A 26,297-nucleotide genomic window follows, 5' to 3' on the forward strand; every position below is an offset into this window, starting at 1 on the left:
GGAAGAGCGGGGTAACATCTCACAGCAAGAACTGGCAAATCTGGTGCAGTCCATGAGGAGGAGATGCACTGCAGTACTTAATACAGCTGGTGGCCACACCAGATACTGACTGTTACTTTTGATTTTGACCCCCCCTCTTTGTTCAGGGACACATTATTTCATTTCTGTTAGTCACATGTCTCTGGAACTTGTTCAGTTTATGTCTCAGTTGTTGAAACTTGTTATGGTCATACAAATATTTACACATGTTAAGTTTCCTGAAAATAAACGCAGTTCACGGTGAGAGAACGTTTCTTTTTTTGCTGAGTTTATATACTGTATTCTATTCTACTGCATTTTAGTCAATGCGACATTGCTCAATCTAATATTTATATATTTCTTAATTCCATTCTTTTACTTTTAGATTTGTGTGTATTGCTAGATATTACTGCACTGTTGGAGCTAGGAACACAAGCATATTGCTACACCCGCAATAACATCTGCTAAATATGTGTATGTGACCAATTAAATTTTGATTTGATTAGGGGTGAACAGATTCTCCTGGCAGCGCTGAAAAGGCCATCCACAATCCATCATCTATGCTACTTCACAATCCTTCTTTGATCATGTATAGCGTACTATCTTCTGTTTTTAGTCAAAGGTTCATCTTCTGTTTGTGGGGAGCCACGTGCCTCCCTTAGGCTTATCCTCAGGATCCTGTGACGTTTGGAACACTGGACTGTGGCTCTGGTGCTGTCCTGACACCACTTTGATATGGCCATGACTAACTCATCTGTGGTTAGTCATCACATCAGACAGCATTTATACAGATGAAAATAATTGAATTGTGCACCAGCTAAATAGCTGTTTGAAAGACCACAGCTCACCACCTATTGAATGTGATAAAGATAAGTCAAAGCAGTAAGCTACTTACAGTAGAGCCTGTGATGACATGTACTGGGGCTTTGGCTGTTCCATGCGCTCATTGAAAACTTTGGGAGAGGACCATCAAGGGGCTCTTCAGTCTGTGACAAAACATTGATGGAGAGTGTATAATATACTGATTATTCACATGGGAACTGACCTTTTAGCCGTAGACAGGCCACCGTCTCTCATATGTGTGCTCCTGGGCCCATAGCTCCAGGTCCAGTCTTGGAAAAAGACATTTCAATAGTTGATATGAAACTAGATACAGTATTTATCTACAGACTATGGACACCAACACAAAGGACTAAGAGCAATTGCTGGATCATAAGGCCTTTTCATGCCAATATTGTATTATGAAAATATTAATTAGTTAACCCCCATAGAACATGCATCACATGTTTTGCCTATTTATTCACATTTGCTATCCATCAAAGGGCACTAAATATAATTCCCAATAGCTTAGACCACTCAAGAAACTCTTAAAGGCAACAAACAAGCTAGAGAAACGTATAGGGAAACATTTGGATAAGGGCTTTTTGGGTGGCGTCCAAACCAGCAGTCTGTCGTTGTAATAAAGGAAATGTGTTGATTGCTCTGCTCGCGCCAAGTTTTGGGACATTAGTCTGTCTGAGAGGACAGATTTGTGAGCGTAACACCTTTTTGAGCACAGTGCTATTGTGTGAGGTCATCAAACGGAGACCATACCGTGGAGGCATAATACATCCTCCAGACCCGGTTTGGTGTCGTTCCGTCCGAGTCGGACCTGAGACAGAGCAGAGAGACAGACAGACAGATAGCATGCTGGGATTAGGATCTGAAACCTGGTGTCGCTCTCTCATGCCAGGCTGTCAATCCATACCCATGCCAAGTACTAAATGAAACTATGTGGTTCAAATTGCTGTGATTACAACATCTAACACAGACAGACGTGCTTCAGGGCTAATGTGGACTAGCCAGTTGCCTAAGACGTTGCAGGTCGGAAATGAATGTGTCCAGCAACACAGCAGAAAACAAATCCTGTAGATGCTTTCACGTAACATAGAAGAGTGCGCTGGGACACAGTCTAGCTGTTCTTCACATATCTAACAATGCTATGTCAAGTAAATCATCAGGACCATGTGATTTAAAAAGTGTATTAACAGAATGATATAGAGCTCCCTTGGCCAGACAATAATAACAATTTCATGAGTAAAAAGTTGCATGAGGGGGAGCAGGGATTTATTCCTGGTTGTAAATCTTCTCTTATGATCAGTACAGGGGATGTTTGGCCGGTCGACCGGTTGTTGCTCAGATTTGGTCAGATTTACACCCCTCAGGACGAGGAGCGATCAGTGTTTCTGCATGGCGCCAACGGAGCTCGCTTCAGCAGCAAGCTCAGTCCCCCTCTGCCTCGCTCCCTGAGTATCATTCATCCATCTATCCATGTAAAAAAAAAAAACTCTCCCTAATCAGTGAGTGGTTTTATGCCGTACATACAGTACCAGTCAAAAGTTTGGACACCTACTCATTCAAGGGTTTTTCTTTACTTTTACAATTTTATACATTGTAGAATAATAGTGAAGACATAAAAACTATGAAATGACACATATGGAGTCATGTAGTAACCAAAAACAACCTTCTGGCCCATAGCCCTGCGTGTCATCGACTGTGCCACAAAAGCATACTGAAGTGGCAAAATTAGGGTTGCTACAGTTATTGTTATTTTTGGTCGTAAACATTCTTTTGAGTTATTTCTATGAGGTTATTCAATTCTATGAGGTTATTCAATGTATTTTACAGTACAAGGGGAGGGTCACGTGAAAACATATATAAAGTCTCCGTCAAAAGTTTGGACACACCTACTCATCCAAAAAAGTGTTAAACAAATCAAAATATATTTTATATTTGAGATTCTTCAAAGTAGCCACCCTTTGCCTTGATGACAGCAGTGTCTTGGCATTCTCTCAACCACCTTCATGAGGTAGTCACCTGGAATGCATTTCAATTAACAGGTGTGCCTTGTAAAAAGTTCATTTGTTGAATTTCTTTCCTTCGAGATGCGTTTATTTAATAGTTTTGATGTCTTCACTATTATTCTACAATGTAGAAAATAGTAAAAATAAACAAAACCCTGGAATGAGTAGGTGTGTCCAAACTTTTGGCTGGTACTGTACATGCAGTAGCTCTAAAAGTGGGTGCTGTCGGCCTTGTTGTTGTTAGAGCAGTACATGGATCTGTTTCCCATAGTGATGATCCAGGGACACTCCGCTCGGTTCACAAGCCTGTTGGCCTCCTGAGGGAGGATCAGACACCAGCGAATGAGTCACATCGCAGTGTGTGTGTGTGTGTGTGTGTGTGTGTGTGTGTGTGTGTGTGTGTGTGCGCACATGTACACGCGTGCGTGTGTCTGTGTGTGGGCTCACAAGCACGTGTGCATATGTGTGTGTTTGTACTGTTCAGAACACCATGGTCCAGTTCATGTTTTTCTTCATTATCATAACATAACTCCTCAAAACAAAAAGTGTGTTACTCAAGATATTACATAATCCTAAAAAGGGCATTACTGACACTACCAAGTTCACTAATACTGGGACTGTCAGTTAAAGGCTAAGTGCAGTCAAAAATGTGATTTTCCTGTGTTTTATATACAGTTGAAGTCGGAAGTTTACATACACTTAGGTTGGAGTCATTAAAAAGCATGACACAAGTCATTTTTCCAACAATTGTTTACAGACAGATTATTTCACTGTATCACAATTCCAGTGGGTCAGAAGTTTACATACACTAAGTTGACTGTGCCTTTAAACAGCTTGGAAAATTCCAGAAAATTATGTCATGGCTTTAGAAGCTTCTGATAGGCTAATTGACATCATTTGAGTCAATTGGAGGTGTACCTGTGGATGTATTTCAAGGCCTACCTTCAAACTCAGTGCCTCTTTGCTTGACATCATGGGGAAATCAAAAGAAATCAGCCAAGACCTCAGAAAAAAAAATTGTAGACCTCCACAATTCTGGTTCATACTTGGTAGCAATTTCCAAACGCCTGAAGATACCACGTTCATCTGTACAAACAATAGTACGCAAGTATAAACACCATGGGTGTCACGATCGTCTATGGGTGAGAGAGAGGACCAAGGCGCAGCATGTGCAAAATACATTCTCTTTATTTCGAGAAGGGAAAAACACGCAACGAACACTATAACAAAACGAAACAAAACAACAAACGATCGTGAAGCTATAAACGTAAGTGCACACACAAGCTACAAACGTACAACATAGACAATTACCCACAAAACCCAAATGCCTATGGCTGCCTTAAATATGGCTCTCAATCAGAGACAATAAACCACAGCTGCCTCTAATTGAGAACCAATCTAGGCAGCCATAGACATACAAACACCTAGACAAGACACTGACCCATTAAACGTACAAACCCCTAGACAAACCAAAACACATACATTCCCCATGTCACACCCTGACCTAACTAAAATAATAATGAAAACAAAGATAACTAAGGCCAGGGTGTGACAATGGGACTACGCAGCCGTCATACCGCTCAGGAAGGAGATACGTTCTGTCTCCTAGAGATGAACGTACTTTGGTGCGAAAAGTGCAAATCAATCCCAGAACAACAGCAAAGGACCTTGTGAAGATGCTGGGGGAAACAGGTACAAAAGTATCTATATCCAAAGTAAAATTAGTCCTATATCGACATATCCTGAAAGACCGCTCAGCAATGAAGAAGCCACTGCTCCAAAACCGCCCCAAAAAAGCCAGACTACGGTGTGCAACTGCACATGGAGACAAAGATCGTACTTTTTGGAAAAATGTCCTCTGGTATGATGAAACAAAAGTAGAACTGTTTGGCCATAATGACCATCGTTATGTTTGGAGGAAAAGGGGGAGGCTTGCAAGCCAAAGAACACCATCCCAACCGTGAAGCACGGGGGTGGCAGCATCATGTTGTGGGGGTGCTTTGCTGCAGGAGGGACTGGTGCACTTCACAAAATAGATGGCATTGTCACGCCCTGGCCATAGAGGGTTTTAGTCTCTATTTTGGTTAGGCCAGGGTGTGATTAGGGTGGGCATTCTATGTGTTATATTTCTTTTTTTTGCTTGCCGAGTGTGGTTCTCAGAGGCAGCTGTCTATCGTTGTCTCTGATTGGGAATCATACTTAGGCAGCCTTTTCCCCACCTGTGTTTTGTGGGTAGTTGTTTTCTGTTGTGTCTGTACCAGACAGAACTGTTTAGTTTTGTTATACTTTGTTATTTTGTTTCAGTGTTCAGTTTGAATAAATTATCATGAACACGTACCATGCTGCGCTTTGGTCCTCTTCTTCAGACGAGCGTTACAGGCATCATGAGGGAGGGAAATTATGTGGATATATTGAAGCAACATCTCAAGACATCAGTCAGGAAGTTAAAGCTAAGTCAAGGTATTGGTGTGGCCATCACAAAGCCCTGACATCAATCCTATAGAAAATCTGTGGGCAGAACTGAAAAAGCGTGTGCGAGCAAGGAGGCTTACAAACCTGACTCAGTTACACCAGCTCTGTCGGGAGGAATGGGCCAAAATTCACCCAACTTATTGTGGGAAGCTTGTGGATGTCACGTCTGCTCCCCATCGCCCCCCCCCTGGCGATTGAGGGTGCCAGGCTGCACTGCATCACACACTCCTGCCATCTATTACGCACACCTGCCTTCCCTCGTCACACGCATCAGCGATATTGGACTCACCTGGACTCAGTCATCACCTGTTTATTTCCACCCCTATATTTGTCAGTTCCCTTGCTCTGTTCCCTGCTGCTGCATTATTTGTTTTTTGTCTATATTACTTGTTTGCTGATGCTGGTCCTGTCTCGTTCCATGTTCGTTCTATATTAAATGTTTGACTCCCCGTACCTGCTTCGTCTCTCCAGCGTCATCCCATGTGACAGTGGAAGCCTACCCGAAACGTTTGACCCAAGTTAAACAATTTAAAGGCAATGCTACCAAACACTAATTGAGTGTATGTAAACTTCTGACCCACTGGGATTGTGATGAAAGAAATAAAAGCTGAAATAAATCATTCTCTCTACTATTATTCTGACATTTCACATTCTTAAAATAAAGTGGTGATCCTAACTGACCTAAGACAGGGAATTTTCACTAGAATTAAATGTCAGGAATTGTGAGCTTAATTGTATTTGGCTAAGGTGTATGTAAACTTCCGACTTCAACTGTATATCTCCACACTATGAGGTTGGAATAATACTGTGAAATTGTGAAAATTATGATAATGCCCTTTTAGAAATGTAAGCCTGTTTTGGTGGTGGGATGGAGTTTTGGCTTGCCTGGCGACATCACCAGGTGCTAAATTAGATAATAGAGCAATAATGAGAGTTCCAAACCTCCGAACCTGTAACGTTCGTCGTCTGAAGATGAGGAATCATCGGACCAAAGCGTAGCGTGGTAAGTGTTCATGTTAAATTATTAAAACAAAACACTAGACAAAATTACAAAGAGAATGAACGAAACGAAACAGTCCTGTCAGGTGCAGCAACACAAAACAGAAAACAACTACCCACAAAACACAGATGGGAAAAGGCTACCTAAGTATGGTTCTCAATCAGAGACAACGATAGACAAATGCCTCTGATTGAGAACCACACCCGGCCAAACACACAGAAAAGAAAACATAGAACACAAAACATAGAATGCCCACCCCAACTCACGCCCTGACCAAACCAAAATAGAGACATAAAAAGGATCTAAGGTCAGGGCGTGACAACCTCTCTGCCAATAACACCTAGTTTTGTAGTTTTCCCCTCCCTGCTCAGACCACTTGCAGACAGTCCGAGCAAAATTCTTGCTTGAGAAACTACTCTTTGATAAGAAGCTATTTTTGCATTTATTTATTTTTACCATTTTCATTTAAAACAATCCCCATAAGGTACTTAATTGTTACCCAGAAAATATTTGATATTGAGATAAAAATGGCTGCATTGGCATTTTAAGTACTTTACCTCAAGATCCTTTTTAAGCCACTCGTGTAACGCTCGTCTAATGCCTCCTCCTCGGACGAGGAGGAGGAGTAAGGGTCGGACCAAAATGCAGCGTAGGTTGAATCCATAATGATTTATTATAACAAGACGAAAACACGATGAACACTTGAATAAACTCAAAACAACAAAACGACGTAGACAGACCTGAACATGTGAACTTACATAAACACGACGAACGCACGAACAGGAACAGACTACCTACACGAACGAAAACGAAACAGTCCCGTGTGGTGCGACATACACAGACACGGAAGACAATCACCCACAAACAAACAGTGAGAACAGCCTACCTTAATATGGTTCTCAATCAGAGGAAACGTCAAACACCTGCCTCTAATTGAGAACCATATCAGGCAACACATTAAACCCAACATAGAAACACATAACATAGAATGCCCACCCCAACTCACGCCCTGACCAACTAAACACATCCAAAAACAACAGAAAACAGGTCAGGAACGTGACAACTCGTACTGCTTGAAGATGAGGTCTACGCCATAATCAAGAAAGAAGTAGATTTCATATGTATGTAGTGTGCAATCTAGGTGCCTTAAATATCTCAGTGAGATAATTAGCGTCAGAGACCTTCGTTTTCTCTTATAATTTTGTGGTCCTCTTGTCTGTACTCGTAAGCAAAGCTAATCTTAGACAGCTATTCAGAATACATTCTGCAAAAATATTCATTCTATAACACAATGAGACTGTTTTTCTAATTGCTAGAAAATTGTGGTCGTTACCTCTCCCTCCCTCCCACCAATCCCACACTCACATTCGTCATGGAGATAACTATCTCTCCTAATGACTACAGAAGTAAAACATCTGCTTTAAACCTGCATGGAATACAGCCATTTATCAGACAGATGTCCACATAAACACTACACCAGTCCCCTGCTACAGCAAAGGTCTGTCGGTGGTCACCTCTCCAGACAGGACAGGATGCGATCAACCGATATTTCCTGAAATTCCATCACCTCTACCGCTGGTAATTTATCAACACTATAGCACCAGAACCACCAGACCGGGACACACACAGATAGAACCGGTTCCCGTAATGAAAGAAGACCCAAACCTGTGCCTTGGAGAGCGTCAGTCCCAGGCGTGCTATCCACCCACCCAAACACGTGCCATTCCCTCAATATTTCAATTGGCCAAACCTGTGTTGACACGCAGCCTTTCTAGGAAGACAGTTACTAACAACGGCAGGCCAAGCCATGAGCTAGCCGTGTCTTTATGAGTTTAGAGATTTTAATTTCACCAATAAAACTGGGAGCCAATCTTCCTTCCAGTTAAAACAGTAAAGTACGTGGTGAGGTGATGGGGGAGTCTGATACCTCTCCTGGCTTATGTAAGAGGCAGACAGGGTCGAGCAGCCCACCAGGGGAGCCCTGAGTGAGTATGGGTGCTGGAGGTCAGCTGACAGGGTTATTTACCCTTTACCAATTAAGTTAACTGAGAACAAACACTGTATTTATTTTACAGCAACAACCTGTGGAAGAGTTACAGAGGGGATGAATGACATCGCATCTTTGCATCTGTCCCATTATGGTGTCTGTGATTGCACAGGCAGCGCCATTAAGACCATCTCCAGTTTGAAGTAGCCAATTGTCTTCGACTACTACGTCTATAAGTTGGCAAACAAACTGAAAGGGTGCATACTGCCACCTGGAGTGTGTTGTTTGAACAGGTATAAAGTCAAGGTTTGTGATTTACTGCCACCTGCAGTTATTGAATGTTCGCTCACAAGTATAATTAATTGGCTGATCCCTTCTGGTGACCTGGATGGAATTATGTGATCCTTCCTTAACCCATAGGAAGTCCCACCCAGTTGACTACTTCAAAATGGTTTAAGTTCTCAATGGTGCTGTCCAGTGTGCATGCTAAAACAGGCTTTTGGGAACTAGAGTCCACTATGGAACTTAGCTAGGACACCAGAGTTAACACCCCTACTCTTATGATAAGTGCCATGGATCTTTAGTGACCCCAGAGAGTCAGGACACCTGTTTCAACATCACATTCTAAAGACAGCACCCTATGCAGGGCAATGTCCCCTTCACTGTCACATTTGGGATCAGAGGGAAAAGTATCCCCTACTGGCCCTCCAACCCCACTTCCAGCAGCATCTGGTTTCCCATCCAAGGACTGACCAGGACCAACCCTGCTTAGCCTCAGAGGCAAGTCAGCAGTGGGATGCAGGGTGGTATGCAGAGTTGGGTAACCAGAGACAGTTCCGGACAGAGATTAAAAGGAAAGGTCAGGGTCAGGATAATAGAGGATCTCTAGTCAATGGGATAGTGCAACCTTGGGGTTAAGATTACATGGTCAAGGTAAAAGCTATGATAACTCAATAATTGGTGATTAAACCGTTTGTAACAAAAGACCGGTCTACCATTTGCAACAAAGATTCTGACATAATCCTCATTATGCTGTAAGATACTTGATAATCACAAACCATCCTGTGTGAGTTAGAATGGGAGCCACAGTATGTGCAGCAGTATGAAGGAGCCTGTGAACCCCTGTGAGCGGCACAGTCTGAGTCAAAGGTACTGTACTTAGTCTGGTTAATACCCCCATCTTGTGGTGGCTAGGCAGGGAAGCAGTTGACTGTCTGCTGGATGGACACGAGACCCAAGGTCTCCTTCTGGGACTCCACTTACCGCATACATCAAGCAATATACATTTTAGGAGACCCTGGACAATACAAATAAAAAAGCACTTCTGTTAGTTCAATAACATATGGACTTGTTTTGGACAAATACTGAATGATATACTGCATGTGCATGTCTAAAGAGAAATAACTAGAACTTCCTAGAACAATAGCTCAAAAGTGTTTCTTTTTTTCTCTCCTATTGACAGTGGAAAATCTGATTAGCATAATTTAATACGCTTATTTTTGTCATTAATGGACATTGTGTCCCCATGACAAACAGTGAGTCATCGGTTGTTAAAAAAAAGGAAGTATTTAACCTTTATTTAACTAGGCAAGTCAGTTAAGAACTAATTATTGCTTACAATGACGGCCTAGTTGTAACTAGACGGGCTGTTTTCCATGTGTTTTATTTTCCTAGAAAATAATATCAAGAAAAAGATCTGAAGGGAGATGTTCCAACTTTAACCTTGTCAAATGCAATGTGGATGGACTGATTCATAATCCTAATCAACTATCCCCCCAACGTTAACTGTTTAAAAACGACACATACTAACCAATCAGATCTGCCCTTTCATGTCACTAATGAGTCTGTGCTACAAGATGCCCACTTAATCCAGGCTCTTTGAAACGTTAAAGAAACAATTGCTGTCTGAATATCACCAGCTCACGCCATGGCTCATGGTTTCAAATGGCGAAAAAAAAAGCTGAAGTAAGCTGCCACGAGTTTAGGTTCTGACGAGCACCACAGAAAAAAACGCGGTGTTATCTGAGTGAGGGGGGAGGGTACTGATTTTTGATATCATGTTCTAATGTCTGGTGACAAGGCCAAGAAAAACAGGCTACAGTTAGCAGCTCCTTAATTGAGGCCAGACAGTAGGCAGACTAGGCACATTACACTGGGAAAGAGTAAACGAGGCCTGGGGATACACGGCGCACAAACATTATGGTGCACGATTAGATGTTTTACATTCAATCCCCCCTTATGCTAACACACTCACACCTGAAAGCACGTTCTCACATCTGCACACAGATGAACAAACACAGACACACACGGTATAAGCGTTTGAGATGTGTTAGCAGCTGATCCTCTGGATATGACACGTCTGAATGGCTGAGCCTGTAAATCTCTGCCCTTTTTATGCAGATCTCTCACTGAGCTGTTAGCCTAAACCCAGATTCCAAGGACTTAAGCTCTGGAACTCTTATATCTAAGGGGCATCAAGATTGTCCATCATGAACCCAGGGTTACACAGAGTATGATTAGGCATACCGTTGAGTAATCTGACAAACGTTTATCAATAGCTATTATTAACGATCAGGACACACGATCAGGACACACAGAAAGAAATATCAAAACAAACTATGAACCAACTATATTAATTTGGGGACAAGTCGAAAAGCATTAAACATTTATGGAAATGTAGCTAGCTAGCTAATTTGTCCTGGGATATAATCATTGGGTTGTTATTTGACCTGAAATGCACAAGGTCCTCTACTCCGACAATTAATCCTCAGATAAAAGGGTAAACCGAGTTAGTTTCTAGTAATCTCTCCTCCTTCAGTCTTCTTCTTCTACTTTGGACTTTATATGGCGGTTGGCAACCAACTTTAAGGAGCATTACCACAACCAACTGGACTGGAGTGTGGACCTCAGTTCATCTTTCAATGACCTACGTCGGTATATGCTCCTAAAAACCAATGAGGAGATGGGAGACGCAGGACTTGCAGTGCATCAAGCGTCACAAATAGAACCAAGTTCTATTTTAGCGCCTGGCTACGCAGACGCTCATTGACGCGCGTGAGAAGTGTGGGTGCAATGATTGAATAACATGTATATGTAAATGTATTTTGCAACGCTCGTGCACGAGATGCGGGCGGTGTGGTCATAATGTTAGTCCCCTCCTGAACTCCCTGTTCACCCATGACTGTGCGGCTGCGCACAACTCCAACACCATCATTAAGTTTGCTGATGACACGACGGTGGTAGGCCTGATCACTGATGGCAATGAGACCGCCTATAGAGAGGAGGTCAGTGACCTGGCAGTGTGGTGCCAGGACAACAACCTCTCCCTCAACATCAGCAAGACAAAGGAGCTGATCGTGGACTACAGGAGGCCCCCCTCCACATTGACAGGGCTGTAGTGAAGCGCGTCTAAAGCTTCAAGTTCCTCGGTGTCCACATCCCTAAGGAATTCACATTGTCCACACACACCAACACAGCCGTGAAGAAGGCACGACAATGCCTCTTCCCCCTTAGGAGGCTGAAAAGATTTGTCATGGGCCCTCAGATCCTCAAAAAGTTCTACAACTACACCATTGACAGCATCTTGACTGGCTGCATCACCGCTTGGTATGGCAACTGCTTGGCATCCGACCACAAGGCGCTACAGACGGTAGTGTGTACGGCCCAGTACATCACTGGGGCCGAGCTCCCTGTCATCCAGGACCTCTATATCAGGCAATGTGTCAAAGACTTCAGCCACCCACTGATGCAGCAAGTCTGGAACCAACAGGACCCTAAACAGCTTCTACACCGAAGCCAAATAGCTACCCAGACTATCTGCATTGACCTTCTTTGCACTAACTCTTTTGACTCATCACATACGCTACTGTTATTGTTTAGTATTTATCCGTTTGCCTAATCACTTTATCCCTACCTATATTAATATCTACCTCAATTACCTCCTACCCCTGCACATCGACTCAGTACTGGTACCCTGTGTATACAGCCAAGTTATCGTTACTCATTATGTATTTATTCCTTGTGTTATTATTTTTCTATATTTTTCTCTCTGTATTGTTGGGAAGGGCTGATAAGTAAGCATTTCACTGTTAGTCTATACCTGTTGTTTACGAAGCATGGGACAAATACAATTTTATTTTATTTGAGCCCAGTAGACTTTGTCTGAGAGTCATTGTGGGGTAAATAGAGTTTCTGTCAGTTGTTTCCATTGGCTTAAACGCAAGATAGGAAACTGATCTGTCTCAGCCAGTGTTTATTTTGGACAAGGATTACTTGTTTAGATGTAGGTGGTTCTTGAACCAGCTCCAGACTTAGAAGCTGAAATAGCTCCCATATGTTCCAATGGCACAGTGGAGTTGACGAAAGTGTTTTCAACAGTGGAAAAGCTGTGGTTGCTCCACTCTGACCAAAAAGTTGTTTTTCTGAGATTCTACCCCTGCCTCACAGTACATTACAGTAGCACATTATGGATACCAAGTCTGGGGAGGTCTGGCAGTCTGTCTTACCAATATGAAATGCAGAATGTACTGAGTTTTTACCCAAACCATGTAATAATAGCATTGATTAGATGTGACCTGTACAGAATGCACCAAAACATGTACCAGGAGCGGAAAGAATTGGCTAATGGGGAGCAGAAAGTAAGCAGACTTCAACCATGTTGACTCACTGTTTATGAAGATTTCATAACACTGTCAGTTTTTATCATCAGTTTAACACTGAATGACTGGTGAGTGTGGGTGTGAGTGTGAGAGTGAGAGTAAGAGAGAGAGAGAGAGAGAGAGAGAGAGAGGAGTAAATAAGTAGAGAGGGTCAAGTTAAGGTCCTACTCACTATGCAGCCTCGTGGTTCCCAGAACAGGTCATATAGGGCACGTAGACAGCTATGGACTGGATCTGACGCATGAACTCATCTCCAATCCTACCGTTGTCCTGAAAAAGTTTGATTTAGTAATTTACCACAGCATAATACACAGTATTAGTGCTAATGAAGTCTGAAATAATAACGCTGACAGAATAAATGTAAAACGCACATTCAATTATCTAAAGCTAAAGTACTGTAAATCTTTCCAGACAACTTTAGGAATGTTCCATTTGCATACCAAACAAAACCCCAATGAAACCAGAACTGTTAATTTCACAAATATTCTAATGGTGGCAATTGAGCTTATGTACACACTGCGGTGGATGGCATGGCCGTCTTCTGGTTTTCAGTTGCCATTGCCCTTAATGAGCTTTCAGACAGAATTTCTATTTCTGTTTTTCTATTTATAATATCAAGGAAGCCGCGGAACAGAGTTAGACATTCCAGTTCAAACTCAGCATGAATTGCAGTTATTAATTTTTGTGGTTGTCTGCTCAGAATGTCCAGCATTTTTCTCCATGTTTGAGAAAAGTATGAAATGAGCCAACTTTGCTTTTTAATTTCAGGGAAACAGCAGCCACTGACGTATACCATTGGGGATTAATACCTGTATATGTCATAGTAATTATGAAGAGCGCTGGCCAGTTAGGTTTAGGGAAACATGGCCTCTGTCTCGGCTGAATAGAGCCCTGGTGCTGTACTTCCTAGGTGTTATGTCCCTAATTCCAGAGTTCAGCACAGGATTAAGGCATTTCACAGCTATGCAGTTCATTACAGCAGTGTGTCTTAACCATGGCCCAGGCTCTTAAGATCTGCTGATGAAAAGGCGAACACTAGAGATAAGACTGAGCAGGGGCAGAGTGGCTCTATCTCATATATCATCATGGATCTAAACAGATACCCAGATGGCCTTTAGTGGTCTAGGCTCATGACGACAGAGCCCACTTTTACATCTTACCCTGAGGATACCATAAGCTTTGAGTGTGCCCCTGTATGCCATAGTTTAACGTCATGAAAATCCCATGAGAACGTGCTTAGCATAAATGGTATGTGTATCATTCTACCAATTGACCAGTGATGGACAAGCGTGTACAGAAAACAAAAATATTTTGATATTTTACCTCATGCATGTCATATGCAAAGTCCCCTAGAAAACAAAAAAGCACATGTTCGTCATGCTTTGCATAATTTTTCCAAAGTGTGCTCCATATGTCACCTAAAGTATCAGGTTTCAGGTAAGACCCAAGTGCAGACTGTGTTGAAGTAACAATGGTTATTGCAACAACAGGGGCAGGCAAACGATAGTTCAAGGCAGGCAGGGGCCGATAATCCAGAGTAGTGTGGCCAAGGTACAGGACGGCAGGCAGGCGCAGGGTCAGGTCAAGCAGAGGTCGGTAATCCAGAGTAGGGGCAAAGGCACAGGAAAGCAGGCAGGCCCAAAGTCAGGACAGGCAAGGGTCAAAACCAGGATGACGAGAAAAAGAGAGACTGGGGAAAAGCAGGAGCTGAGACAAAACGCTGGTTGACTTGAACAAACAGGAGACAAAGGGCTGTGAGACATGGGTTTAGATCTAGACAGATGAAAAGTAGGAAGTATATGGAGGGTACGGGGCAACAGAGGACGAACAGCAGAGGGGTTATTGATTTCAGGCAATGGGCATGAAACGGGCTCCAGCCCACGATGGCACCAGTAGACCAGTCAGTCGAGGGATTGTGTCGCTGGATCCAAGAGAATCCCAATACCACAGGAATCTGCGGAGGCTCAATTAGCAGGAATTGGATCGTCTCGCTGTGATTCCCTGACACTCGTAGGTTGATGGGGGTGGTATGGTGGGTGACCCGGCCTATAGAGCGCCCGTCCAGCGCTCTAACATCCATGGGAATGGAGAGGGGTTGAGTGGGGATGCCCAGCTCGGACGCCAGGGTAACATCCATAAGACTCATATCAGCCCCTGAGTCGATGAGTATCTGGAGAGACTTGGACTGGTCGCCCCACCACAGGGTGGCATAGAGAGGGGGGTGAGTAGGGGAAGAAGCAACATTATCCCTAAGACCCACCAGAGTACTCATTCCTACCAATGAGCTAGGTCTCTTGAAGGGACAGGTAGACACATAATGACCGACAGTACCGCAATACAGACAACTCTGGGTGTTAAGTCTGCGTACTCCTTCGGCTGCATCGGCTTGGGACAAATCGTCAGTCTTCGGAGGCTCTTGGAGGAACTCGGGTAAGCTTGGATCCTCTTGGGGGCGAAGACCCCGGGGACTTCCGGAGTTCATCAGATGCAAGGTGGGATCCTTGAGTGAGCGATTGGGACCGCAATCAGACCTCTTCTCCCTCCTACGTTCCCGTAGCCGACCATCGATCCGGATGGTTAAAGCGATGAATGAGTCGAGATCCGTCGGTAGTTCCTGGGCTGCAAGCTCGTCCTTTACTTCCTCTGAAAATCCGTGCAGGAACGTGTCGAACAGCTCTTCCGGGTTCCAGACACCCTCCTGGATGCCTGGAACAAGCACAAGGACAGGTGACACAAAGTTAACCACAATTGTATACCACTATGATTGAAGTTATTATGCAACGGCAACATTGATATGCTATTCACTTATGACAATCAGTCGGGAATTAGCCGCACAACCACTTAGGATGAGATCATAAATGCTGCCGACCTGGGTCTACTACTGCAGTCTGGCCAGAGACTGAGGGTTCTCATTGCCCATGTCCCCATAGATGGAAAACCTGGGACTCCAGCTAGCACTCTCATTCAGAGCAGTAAAGGAGAACACATCACTCTAGCCAGCCTCACTGCCACAGTGGTACACTGCAGTGAACACAGGAAAGAAAACACTGTTCTATCAATACTATGATGATGACCGAATGTGACAGGCCATAAACATCCATCATGCTAGTTCGGTGAACATGGAAACCTAACATAAGCAGATGCAGGTCTCAGGACAGTGAGTGTGACCCTGTGTATGTGGATCTCCCTCCCTTCTGATCCCGTCCATAAAAAAACTGTCGTTCTGCCCCTGAACAAGGCAGTTAATCCACTGTTCCTAGAGCGTCATTGAAAATGAGAATTTGTTCTTAACTGACTTGCCTAGTTAAATAAAGGTAAAATCAATTATCAAAAAGAGGTGCGTTGCTCTCGGCGGTCAGCTCAAACAGTCCCCCTCCACAGGCCGTACTCCATGGTGCTCTCCTCTGTCTCATTGATGGTGGTCCAGGTGATCTCCATAGAGGCAGGGAGTCCTGGGGAGAAAAGCTCCAAAGTTATCCAGTGAGGGGGCCTGCTGATCAGACTGCTCACCCTGCCAACCTGGATAGAGTTACCTCCCTGGATACTTACTGATCCACTTACATAAACTGGGAGAAACTCGCTTAAAAGGCTTGTATTGTTCAATAACTCAGAAGTATGTTCTTTTGATCTCCCTGTTGACAGGATTTGTGAATTAAACATTTGGTTAAACTCACTGGATATGACTTGTTAGTACAGTAGTGCTCGTGTACTATACAGTAGTGCTAGTGTATTATACAGTAGTGCTAATGGACAATATAGTAGTGCTAGTGTACTATATAGTAGTGTTAGTGTATTATATAGTAGTGTTAGTGTATTATACAGTAGTGCTAGGGTATTATACAGTAGTGCTAGTGTATTATACAGTAGTGCTAGTGCACTATATAGTATTGCTAGTGCACTATATAGTAGTGCTAGTGTACTATATAGTATTGCTAGTGTACTATATAGTAGTGCTAGTGTATTATACAGTGGTGCTAGTGTACTATATAGTGGTGCTAGTGTATTATACAGTAGTGCTCGTGTTTTATACAGTAGTGCCAGTGCACTATACAGTGGTGCTAGTGTGCTATACAGTAGTGCTAGTGTATTATACAGTAGTACTAGTGTACTATATAGTAGTGCTAGTGTACTATATAGTAATGCTACTGTACAATACAGTAGTGCTAGTGTATTATACAGTAGTGCTAGTGTATTATACAGTAGTGCTAGTGTTTTATACAGTAGTGCCAGTGCACTATAGAGTGGTGCTAGTGTACTATATAGTATTGCTAGTGTTTTATACAGTAGTGCTAGTGCACTATATAGTAGTGCTAGTGTTTCATACAGTAGTGCTAGTGTTTTATACAGTAGTGCTAGTGTTTTATACAGTAGTGCTGGTGCACTATATAGTAGTGCTAGTGTATTATACAGTAGTGCTAGTGTTTTATACAGTAGTGCCAGTGCACTATACAGTGGTGCTAGTGTACTATATAGTAGTGCTAGTGTATTATACAGTAGTGCTAGTGTTTTATACAGTAGTGTTAGTGTTTTATACAGTAGTGCTAGTGTTTTATACAGTAGTGCTAGTGTTTTATACAGTAGTGCTAGTGCACTATATAGTAGTGCTAGTGCACTATATAGTAGTGCTAGTGTTTTATACAGTAGTGCTAGTGTTTTATACAGTAGTGCTAGTGTTTTATACAGTAGTGCTAGTGTTTTATACAGTAGTGCTAGTGTTTTATACAGTAGTGCTAGTGTATTATACAGTAGTGCTAGTGTTTTACATTTACATTTACATTTAAGTCATTTAGCAGACGCTCTTATCCAGAGCGACTTACAAATTTTATACAGTAGTGCTAGTGTTTTATACAGTAGTGCTAGAGCACTGCACAGTCAGTCAATCAGTCAGTGTGTCTCTGATAAGGAAATCAGAATCAGTCTACCAAACTGATGAAACAGCAGCCTGTGGAGTTGACTGTGGAGTCAGCAAATGCAGTGTGGCAAGGCATGATGAGTCAATAAAAGCATATGATGTTGGTTGTGATTGTTGATGTGTGCTTGTGATTGTTGATGTGTTCTCATTTAAAGGACAATTCATTCACTTTGAGTTAATATGTTCTTGCATTGGCTTTCTAACTGATGAGAACTGTATCACTTTGTGATTGCCTCCATACAATTATACAAGCAGCCTTAACGTTCTATTAAAATAGTATTTTAGAGTGAAGCAGTGAAAGATCCAATTCACTACGAGAATAGGATGAACCTAAAAGTTCCCAAAAATAGATAACTCATTCATTCTGTATTTAAAGCAGTTAATATTTACATTTTGAATTGGAACGCACTAAGCATGTTGAACACTAGGGGGTGCACAACAATAGTCCAGTATTCCTATTGTACATTGAGTGCATTTATGAATCCCCAACCGTGTCTGGTCATAGTTGAGAAAAGTAACAGGGGCTCCGGTTGGGTTAAGAAACCAAGGCGAACGGATAGCAAAACCAGCCTTGTGAAATCAGAAAATCTTAGAAGGTCTATCAACACTGACAGGTAGGTGATTGCAGCTACAGCAAGCTAGCTATTACAATAGGTTAGTTCGAGGACGTTTTAGTTATCTAACAAGCAACGTTAATTGAGTTCATCTGTAGCTATCTTTCCACATTACTGCTGTCTCGAGCTCTCTTGCTGCAAATGTTAAAACTACAATGCCGGTTTTACTGGCTGATAACTTTAAGAGAGATATGTATCGTGACAATGGTAAACTGACATTAGCTTCCTATAAATTGAAATGTGCAACATAACCAAAAGTGGCACTAAACATAGCTAGCCAAACTTGCTCTCCTTTTCTGGCTACATCATTATTAAAAAATAATAAACAACGTGCCCGCGAGGAATTGTGGGTATAACACGTTTACCCAGCTGCATGGTGTAGCTAGTATACATTCTTTCCCTATGCAAACATAGGCCCAAAGAAAGACCTGGGAATAATTTTGCCTCTTAATGTATCTCTGACTTTTTTAAGTGTATGTTCAATGTGATGTAATTCAGGTTCTCGCTAGGCTGTCAACCCTTCAAACAGTTGTTCTTATACAGACAGCTGTACATTCTCTCTCTCTGGATATTCCCATACCATCTACAGAGCTTTGTGTTTGTGTGAGAAGTTTTGATGTATATTGATTGCAATGTGTACTTTACCCCCCAGGATATTGATGATGGACTCAGGGGAGCCAGAGGAGCATGATAGTGACGAGGGAGAATATCAAAGCCTTGAAGAGCAGGACATGATCCAGTACAGAGTATGCTACTCTCATCCAAAGTACACCAAGGAGGTAAGTCTCGGCAAGGAGGGGTTATGATTCTTCTTAATTGCAGTCTATTATATTACTGTAACAATACATTATAGACATTATAGAGCTGTATCAACAATGTTTTGGTAACACCTCCATACAATTCATTGAAATTGATTTTGTAATATGTCTTTACCTTTTAGTTGGATTTCTGTAAAAAGGAAGACGTTAAGAAGAAGAGGTAGGTTTTTTGCCATTTCAAAAGTACAGGTTTAAAGGGACAATCTGCCATTGCTACGTTCGTCTTTGTATGTATAAATTAATGATACCTATGGACTCTTGAAGAATACAACTTTTTTTTGCCTCATGAGCTTAGTTCAACTATTTTACCCTATCAGAACCAAATATAAGCTTGTCTTACTCCAATGTTTGTAAACAAAGAAAATGTAACAAACACTATATAGCCTCAAAACATGGTTATAACTATAATTTTGATATCATGAAAGGTCAGTCATTGTATCCGTAGCTCTATGAATTTGAGAGTGGTTACATTTCTCCAGCCCCATCCTGCTTTTTACTAAAACAGGGGCGGGGGGTATTGTTCAACTGCTGATTGCCACTAATGAAATCTTCAACTGGAACAACGTACACACCTTTTTTCATTGTTTCATATAATTTATGATTGAGTGTAGTATTTCTGAGTATTCAGCCATATTTCTGTTTCATACTGTAGATGTCCAGCAGGTCGTTCAGGGAACAACCCTGGGAGACAGAAGCGGGTTGTGTCGTGTAAGAGGAAGACCCACCATCTCAATATCTGTCGAAGGAAGCAGCCAGCCACATGGAAAACTTATGATGTGGCCAACAAGGAGAACGAAATGGCCTGTGTGCAGGACATGGAAGAGATATTCTATATGGACCCATGGGAGTTTCCACTCACTGCCCCCCATCCTAACAAGACTGATGAGGCTGGTTCAAAAAACAGTGACTACTTCACAGAGGTGTGAAATATCAGTAGTGTATTATATTTGTCTAATGTCTTTGGGGTGGGTTGTCTGTTTATCTTATCGTGATATGCTTGTTGTCACAAATATTTGAATGTATTCCACCACCGCTCTGCTGTTTTTCAGTTGTCAAAAGACCATAACACAATGACAGAGGTGCTCTTTGGAAGAAATCTGAGACTTAGTGTAGCTTTGACCCTGTGGCAAAGAAATGTTGGAGAACTGCTTACGTATTTTTTAAGGTACAGTAGAACTTGTCAAGATTGAAATATCTGAGGCTTTATTGACACAAAGTTGTGATTCTATAATAGCAAAGCTCTTTTCTCCTTCAGGATCCAAGACACTGGTGTGTTTGTTGATTTTCTTCCAGTGATAACAAAAAGGTACATTTCTCAGTTGATTTTTAGGGGTAAAAAGCAATGATTACAATTCAAGTTTCATGACATTTATTATCTTTATATATCTTTCACCGATAGCCTTGATGGTGAGTCAGAGTCACCCAGCGTTTCCATTGGCTGTTGTGTTGACCTTTTCCCCCTAGTGAAAAAGGTCCTCACTACTCCATATGAAGAGTGAGTACCACTGTTAATGACACACTTTTCATTACAAATTCTTGAAAATCCAACTAAACTAATCCCATGTTGTCTTGCAGGCACCTGGTAGCTGGTTTACGATTGGTACAATCAGTATTAAGACATTGGTGGCCAGAGCTCTCAGCAAGTGGAGGAACTGACACGCAATCTATGGATGGGTATGTTTACTTAACATGCTGACTGGAAGCTATGGAGATGTGTATTCTTTGTGGAGCAGGCACGCCCCATGTGTAACTAAAACTTCTCTGTTTTTAATGATCATTGCAGAAATATCGAAGTGTTCAAACAGCAGCTAAAGGAGTTTTGGAACCAGGAGCCTCATTTGAGTTCAGTTCCAGGAAGTGCAGGTGAAATAGCAAAGGTGGGTTCTAATTTACGGTACATGGTCATTTGAATATATCTAAGACAAGTGCAAATAGTGTTAGTGAAATTTCTGTCATCTTCGTTCTTGTTTTCTAGGTTATAGACTATTACCTGTTACAATTGCCCTGATCGCAATGGTGGCCCATGCCAAGCTCCAGTCCAGTCCTCATGACATGTTGTTGTAAAGTTGGAAACCACATAAGAACACAATAGACTTGTGACACAATGATCTGCACTACTTGACTTTTGATGTGGGGAAAAGCATTACCAAATTAATTTGATGGCTCCTAAACAGTGCCCAAAGAGTGCCTGCTGTAGAGTGCCAGAGAGCCACTCCAGACAATGATTGTGCCTTGTTATTTTTTAAGAATTTTAATTACAATTTGAGATGACCAACCCTTGTCCACAATTGCTAACATGACTTAACCTCACTAAATTTCATAGGTATGAAATTAATTCAAAGAATAAAAGTGAGTGCAATTGATTGGTTACAGTAGAGAACCAATTTAAGTTGTGTTGGATGAATTAAAATGGTACTTGAAATTGTTTTATTGTAAATTAATAAATTATTTTTAAATGAAAATGCCAGTAATGTTATGTGAAACCTTTGTGTTCAGCCAGGCAGTGGTGTTTCAGAGTGGAATGGTTGGCTGTTGGTTGATGGAGTTGGAGAGAAAGGGTAGAGAGAGGGGGTACACTGAGTGGTGAGAGAGAAGAGGTGAGTCTCAGTGGGAGCATGTGTTGGCCAGTGCCGACAGCTCCAGAGCGACTGCCAGCCGGGCAGCAGTACAGCACAATTAGTTATTAGTTATTAGCACCCGCCACTGCCCCGAAAGCAAAGCTGAAGTTCTCATGTATTTTTAGTCAGGCTATACTGAAATACTCCAAGCCCTAGTTAGAGCCGATAACTAGGGCTGAGAGTATAACTACGTTTTTATTTGTCAGGTCACATGGTTAGGAAATATTACTTCCCCTATTCATAAGGTACTTGTATGTGTTGTCTTAGTGCAGAGGTTCTCCAAAATAATGAAGAAATGTGTTTCAATTGTGAGAGCAAAATTGCAAGATTACGTTATAATACTTTTATTGCATCAAATGGTTGTTTTATTCAACAGAATAGAGTATTCTTAACTATTGTATGTGTGTTCTACTGAGGATGGGCCTCTGGGAGATAACACTGACAGGAGATCTACGATGTCTTTTGGGTGATAAAACCTAAAGAGCATTCCAGAGCATGAGTTAATGTTTCTGTTCTATAACGTACCAGGGAGAGATGGTTCCAGTTTGGAGTCGGAGGGCCAGACACTGGTCTATAAATGAAAACTGTTGGAAAGCCATTTGGATAATGTATTTACGGTCATTTGTAATACTGATTTCATGGTCATTTGTAATATTGATAATTATGATATTTGTGATTTTGGAAGAAGGAGAGGGCGTTGCCTTTGACTAAGGGTAGGCTGCCTTAAGTCTATTTTCCTATGACCATATGGGTACAATAATTTTTCTTTATGGAGTTCTTAAGAGTAGTGATTTTAATTTGATTTTGTTATTTTAAATGTTGTGTTATTTTTTTGACCAGTAGTAGTGTTTTTGTTTTTACACATTACTCTCATGGAGAGTAATGTGTTAAAAATGGGGAGGGTACAGTCCTCTGAAGTTTTGGATTGAAGTTTACACACCTTGAGTGATATGTGAAGGAGTGTATTGTTGTGTTGTTTGTTTTGTTCCCGATGGGTTATAGGTCTAACTTCCTGATCCTGTGGCTCTGTGATGAAGTTGACAGTGTGATGGGGAGTATAAGGCAATTTGAAATAATAGTTTCAATAGAATGTGTTGTTATTAGCTTTGACATATGTTTAGACATTTGTATTAAGAATAATTGGTAAAAGTAATAATTTATCATATAGTTAATGAACGGAACTAAACTGTTGTTCTGATCTGTCCTCTCGAGGTTATCATGAAAAGTGACATCAGACTGTATCTTAATGCATGGAAGAGATAATTGGACCGAACAGTGTGTGTACCTCAAACAACCCTCTAACTGGCTGAAGAAGAGTGACAAAGGCGTTCAATACGGCCCTGTCTGCACCACTTCTACCGAGAGAAATGAGTCCGAGCCAGCAACCGGTGTACAGCATCCAATCTAAGCTATCAACTGCTTTTCTCTCATGTCTTATCTCAGGAGTGAGAGGAGTCCACGTGGAGTGAGCATGGGGAGAGATATGTTCTAAACTTCTCTTATGTTGCTGGTATACTGGTTGACGAATGGACGAGACATAATGGGTGGTAAAGGTGATGGCGGCTCAGGTGAGACATTGAAATTGGGACATTATCATGGCCATCCACTTTGAACTGTAAAGCTATCTGAAGAAGACGAAAAGGACGCCAGAAGAATCGGTGCCTGAAGGAGGGGGTTTGTCAACTGTGCCCAAAATAGTTTTAGACTTTTGGGGTATCAGGTTGATTGTAGAGGTCTACGCTACATAAAATTATAGTCATTTAGATTAAGAATGCATTGAGATACTGATCTGTATTATAATCGTGATACAAAAAGTTAATAGTAGAATTATGGGATAATTATACTGGATGTTAATATCAATGTACATTCTGCCAATGTTGATGTGTGTTAAATTGATTTTTTTTACTTTGAGTGATAGGACCAATTTGAATCACTGAGCAATGTCATTCAACATTTTGGTTGGATAATTAATTGGGTTTTTAATTATGATTTGGAAACTGAATGATTTTTAAAACTGAAGGATTGATTTGAGTTTAGTATGTTAATATCTATATGAGTGAAGCCATGAATGTATTAGGGACTGATTGTTTTGATTGTTGTTATGAACTAAAGATGTTGACACTTCTCAGCATGCCATGGTGAATGGAGAGGGTGAACTCTGATCTGGAGAGTGAAACTGATCTAATCTATTTGATCTATAGGCATTGCCTTATAAATAGTGGTATCATGATGCGTGTCTTGGGTCATGTTCATTAGGCACCAATGGAATACATTTTACTTTAACTAGAAGTCACTACCTGTCACGATCGTCTTGATATGAGAGATTGGACCAAGGCGCAGCATGATATGAATACATCTTCTTTTTTATTATACGAAGACGTAACACGAAACACTTATACAAACTAACAAAAACAACAAACGACCGTGAAGCTACAAACGCAAGTGCACACACAAACTACTTACGTTCAACATAGACTAGACATAGAAAATGACCCACAAACAGCTAAAGCCTATGGCTGCCTTAAATATGGCTCCCAATCAGAGACAACAATAACCAGCTGTCTCTAATTGAGACCCAATTCAGGCAACCATAGACTTTCCTAGACACCTACACTGAACATTAAACCATCTATTCTACTAAACCCCCTAAACCAAACAACACCCTAGACAATACAAAAAACACATACTTCACCATGTCACACCCTCACCTAACTAAAATAATAATGAAAACAAAGATCACTAAGGCCAGGGTGTGACACTACCTGGATTTGTCCAACAAGATATGCTAATTTTAGTTTCTGGGTCCAACAAGATATGCTAATTTTAGTTTCTGGGATGGAAATAATCATTTCCACCATACCATGCTGATCCATTGGAGTGTGATAGATAACTAAAGCTTATTTTATTAAACTCCATTGTTGCATGCACTGCATTATGCATTAAATATGTGCTTTTCACTGTCTATGAAGATATAGCTTTGAATCTCATAAACTGTATGCATTTTTTGTTTTTCTTCATGGGTTCGTGGAGGTGACTGTATCATAACCTTCCCAGACAAATTGCTAGAATGCTTAGAAAATGTGTTGGTGGTTGAAATAGGAGACAGTGCTGAGTTTCTTGGAAGGAGGCTGAGCCAGTGCTATAGCAGCCGGTCACGTGCAGGAACCCATGCAATGAGTTATTGCTTTTATGCTTCTTGGTTTATGTAGAATATATGCATTTTTGACATGTGAATGAATGTTCTTAAATCTTGTAATTTTCTTTTAAGTTGAGAGGACTCTCGAAATGGGGGAATGTGAGAGCAAAATTGCAAGATTATGTTACAATACTTTTATTGCATCAAATGGTTGTTTCATTCAACAGAATAGAGTATTCTTAACTATTGTATGTGTGTTCTACTGAGGATGGGCCTCTGGGAGATAACACTGAGAGGAGATTTACGATGTCTTTTGGGTGATAAAACCTAAAGAGCATTCCAGAGCATGGATTAATGTTTCTGTTCTATACTGTACCAGGGAGAGATGGTTCCAGTTTGGAGTCGGAGGGCGAGACACTGGTCTGTACAATGAAAACTGTTGACACAGCAGATACTGTCTGCTATGTATTATAGGTATCTTTCATACAAATCTTAACCTTGTGACCCAAGGTTGAAAGGGGTGTATCTTGGCTATAAAAGACCTTTGTACTTTTGTCTCGGGGCTCTCAAGGAATCATCAGAGATGGTGATTCGTCGACCAGCCATCGCTATTTCAAAGCTCTCACTAATAAAGATTCCGTTTAAGTATAACTCTGACTTGTGTGATACGTTTGTCTCTCCTCATTTGATAATACAAAAATGAACCACCACACAATTCACTGTATATTTAATCATCATGAAGATAAGTTGTTTAGGCCTTATCATTATGGTGCTTTGTTCAGGCCTTATCATTATGGTGCTTTGTTCAGGCCTTATCATTATGGTGCTTTGTTCATGCCTTATCATTATGGTGCTTTGCTCAGGCCTTATCATTATGGTGCTTTGTTCAGGCCTTATCATTATGGTGCTTTGTTCATGCCTTATCATTATGGTGCTTTGCTCAGGCCTTATCATTATGGTGCTTTGTTCAAGCCTTATCATTATGGTGCTTTGTTCAGGCCTTATCATTATGGTGCTTTGTTTAGGCCTTATCATTATGGTGCTTTGTTTAGGCCTTATCATTATGGTGCTTTGTTCAGGCCTTATCATTATGGTGCTTTGTTTAGGACGTATCATTATGGTGCTTTGTTCAGGCCTTATCATTATGGTGCTTTGTTTAGGACTTATCATTATGGTGCTTTGTTTAGGCCTTATCATTATGGTGCTTTGTTCAGGCCTTAT

General features: G+C 41.5%; 1 protein-coding gene and 1 pseudogene across 1 annotated transcript; one reads left to right on the plus strand and one right to left on the minus strand.

Moving 5' to 3' along the window:
* Positions 1-13,149: 13,149 nt before the first annotated feature.
* LOC120023307 lies at positions 13,150-17,966 on the minus strand (annotated as a pseudogene).
* Positions 17,967-18,371: 405 nt separating this feature from the next.
* On the plus strand, positions 18,372-22,308 carry LOC120023476 (KATNB1-like protein 1). The gene is made up of 10 exons (XM_038967503.1): positions 18,372-18,504; positions 19,157-19,283; positions 19,445-19,482; positions 19,975-20,242; positions 20,372-20,487; positions 20,578-20,628; positions 20,722-20,817; positions 20,898-20,996; positions 21,106-21,199; positions 21,298-22,308. The coding sequence occupies exons 2-10, from the start codon at positions 19,164-19,166 to the stop codon at positions 21,328-21,330; spliced, it is 915 nt and encodes a 304-aa protein (XP_038823431.1). The 5' UTR covers positions 18,372-18,504; positions 19,157-19,163; the 3' UTR covers positions 21,331-22,308.
* The last annotated feature ends 3,989 nt before the right edge of the window (positions 22,309-26,297 follow it).

The sequence above is a fragment of the Salvelinus namaycush genome, chromosome 28 (genome assembly GCF_016432855.1).
Source record: "Salvelinus namaycush isolate Seneca chromosome 28, SaNama_1.0, whole genome shotgun sequence".
NCBI lineage: Eukaryota > Metazoa > Chordata > Actinopteri > Salmoniformes > Salmonidae > Salvelinus > Salvelinus namaycush.

Excerpts from the sequence above, each read along its gene's own strand:
- LOC120023476 (XM_038967503.1), top strand. The coding sequence starts at position 19,164 with ATGATGGACTCAGGGGAGCCAGAGGAGCATGATAGTGACGAGGGAGAA. Across the intron at positions 19,483-19,974 it reads GAAGACGTTAAGAAGAAGAG|ATGTCCAGCAGGTCGTTCAG; the intron begins GTAGGTTTTTTG and ends TTCATACTGTAG. Across the intron at positions 21,200-21,297 it reads GTGCAGGTGAAATAGCAAAG|GTTATAGACTATTACCTGTT; the intron begins GTGGGTTCTAAT and ends CTTGTTTTCTAG.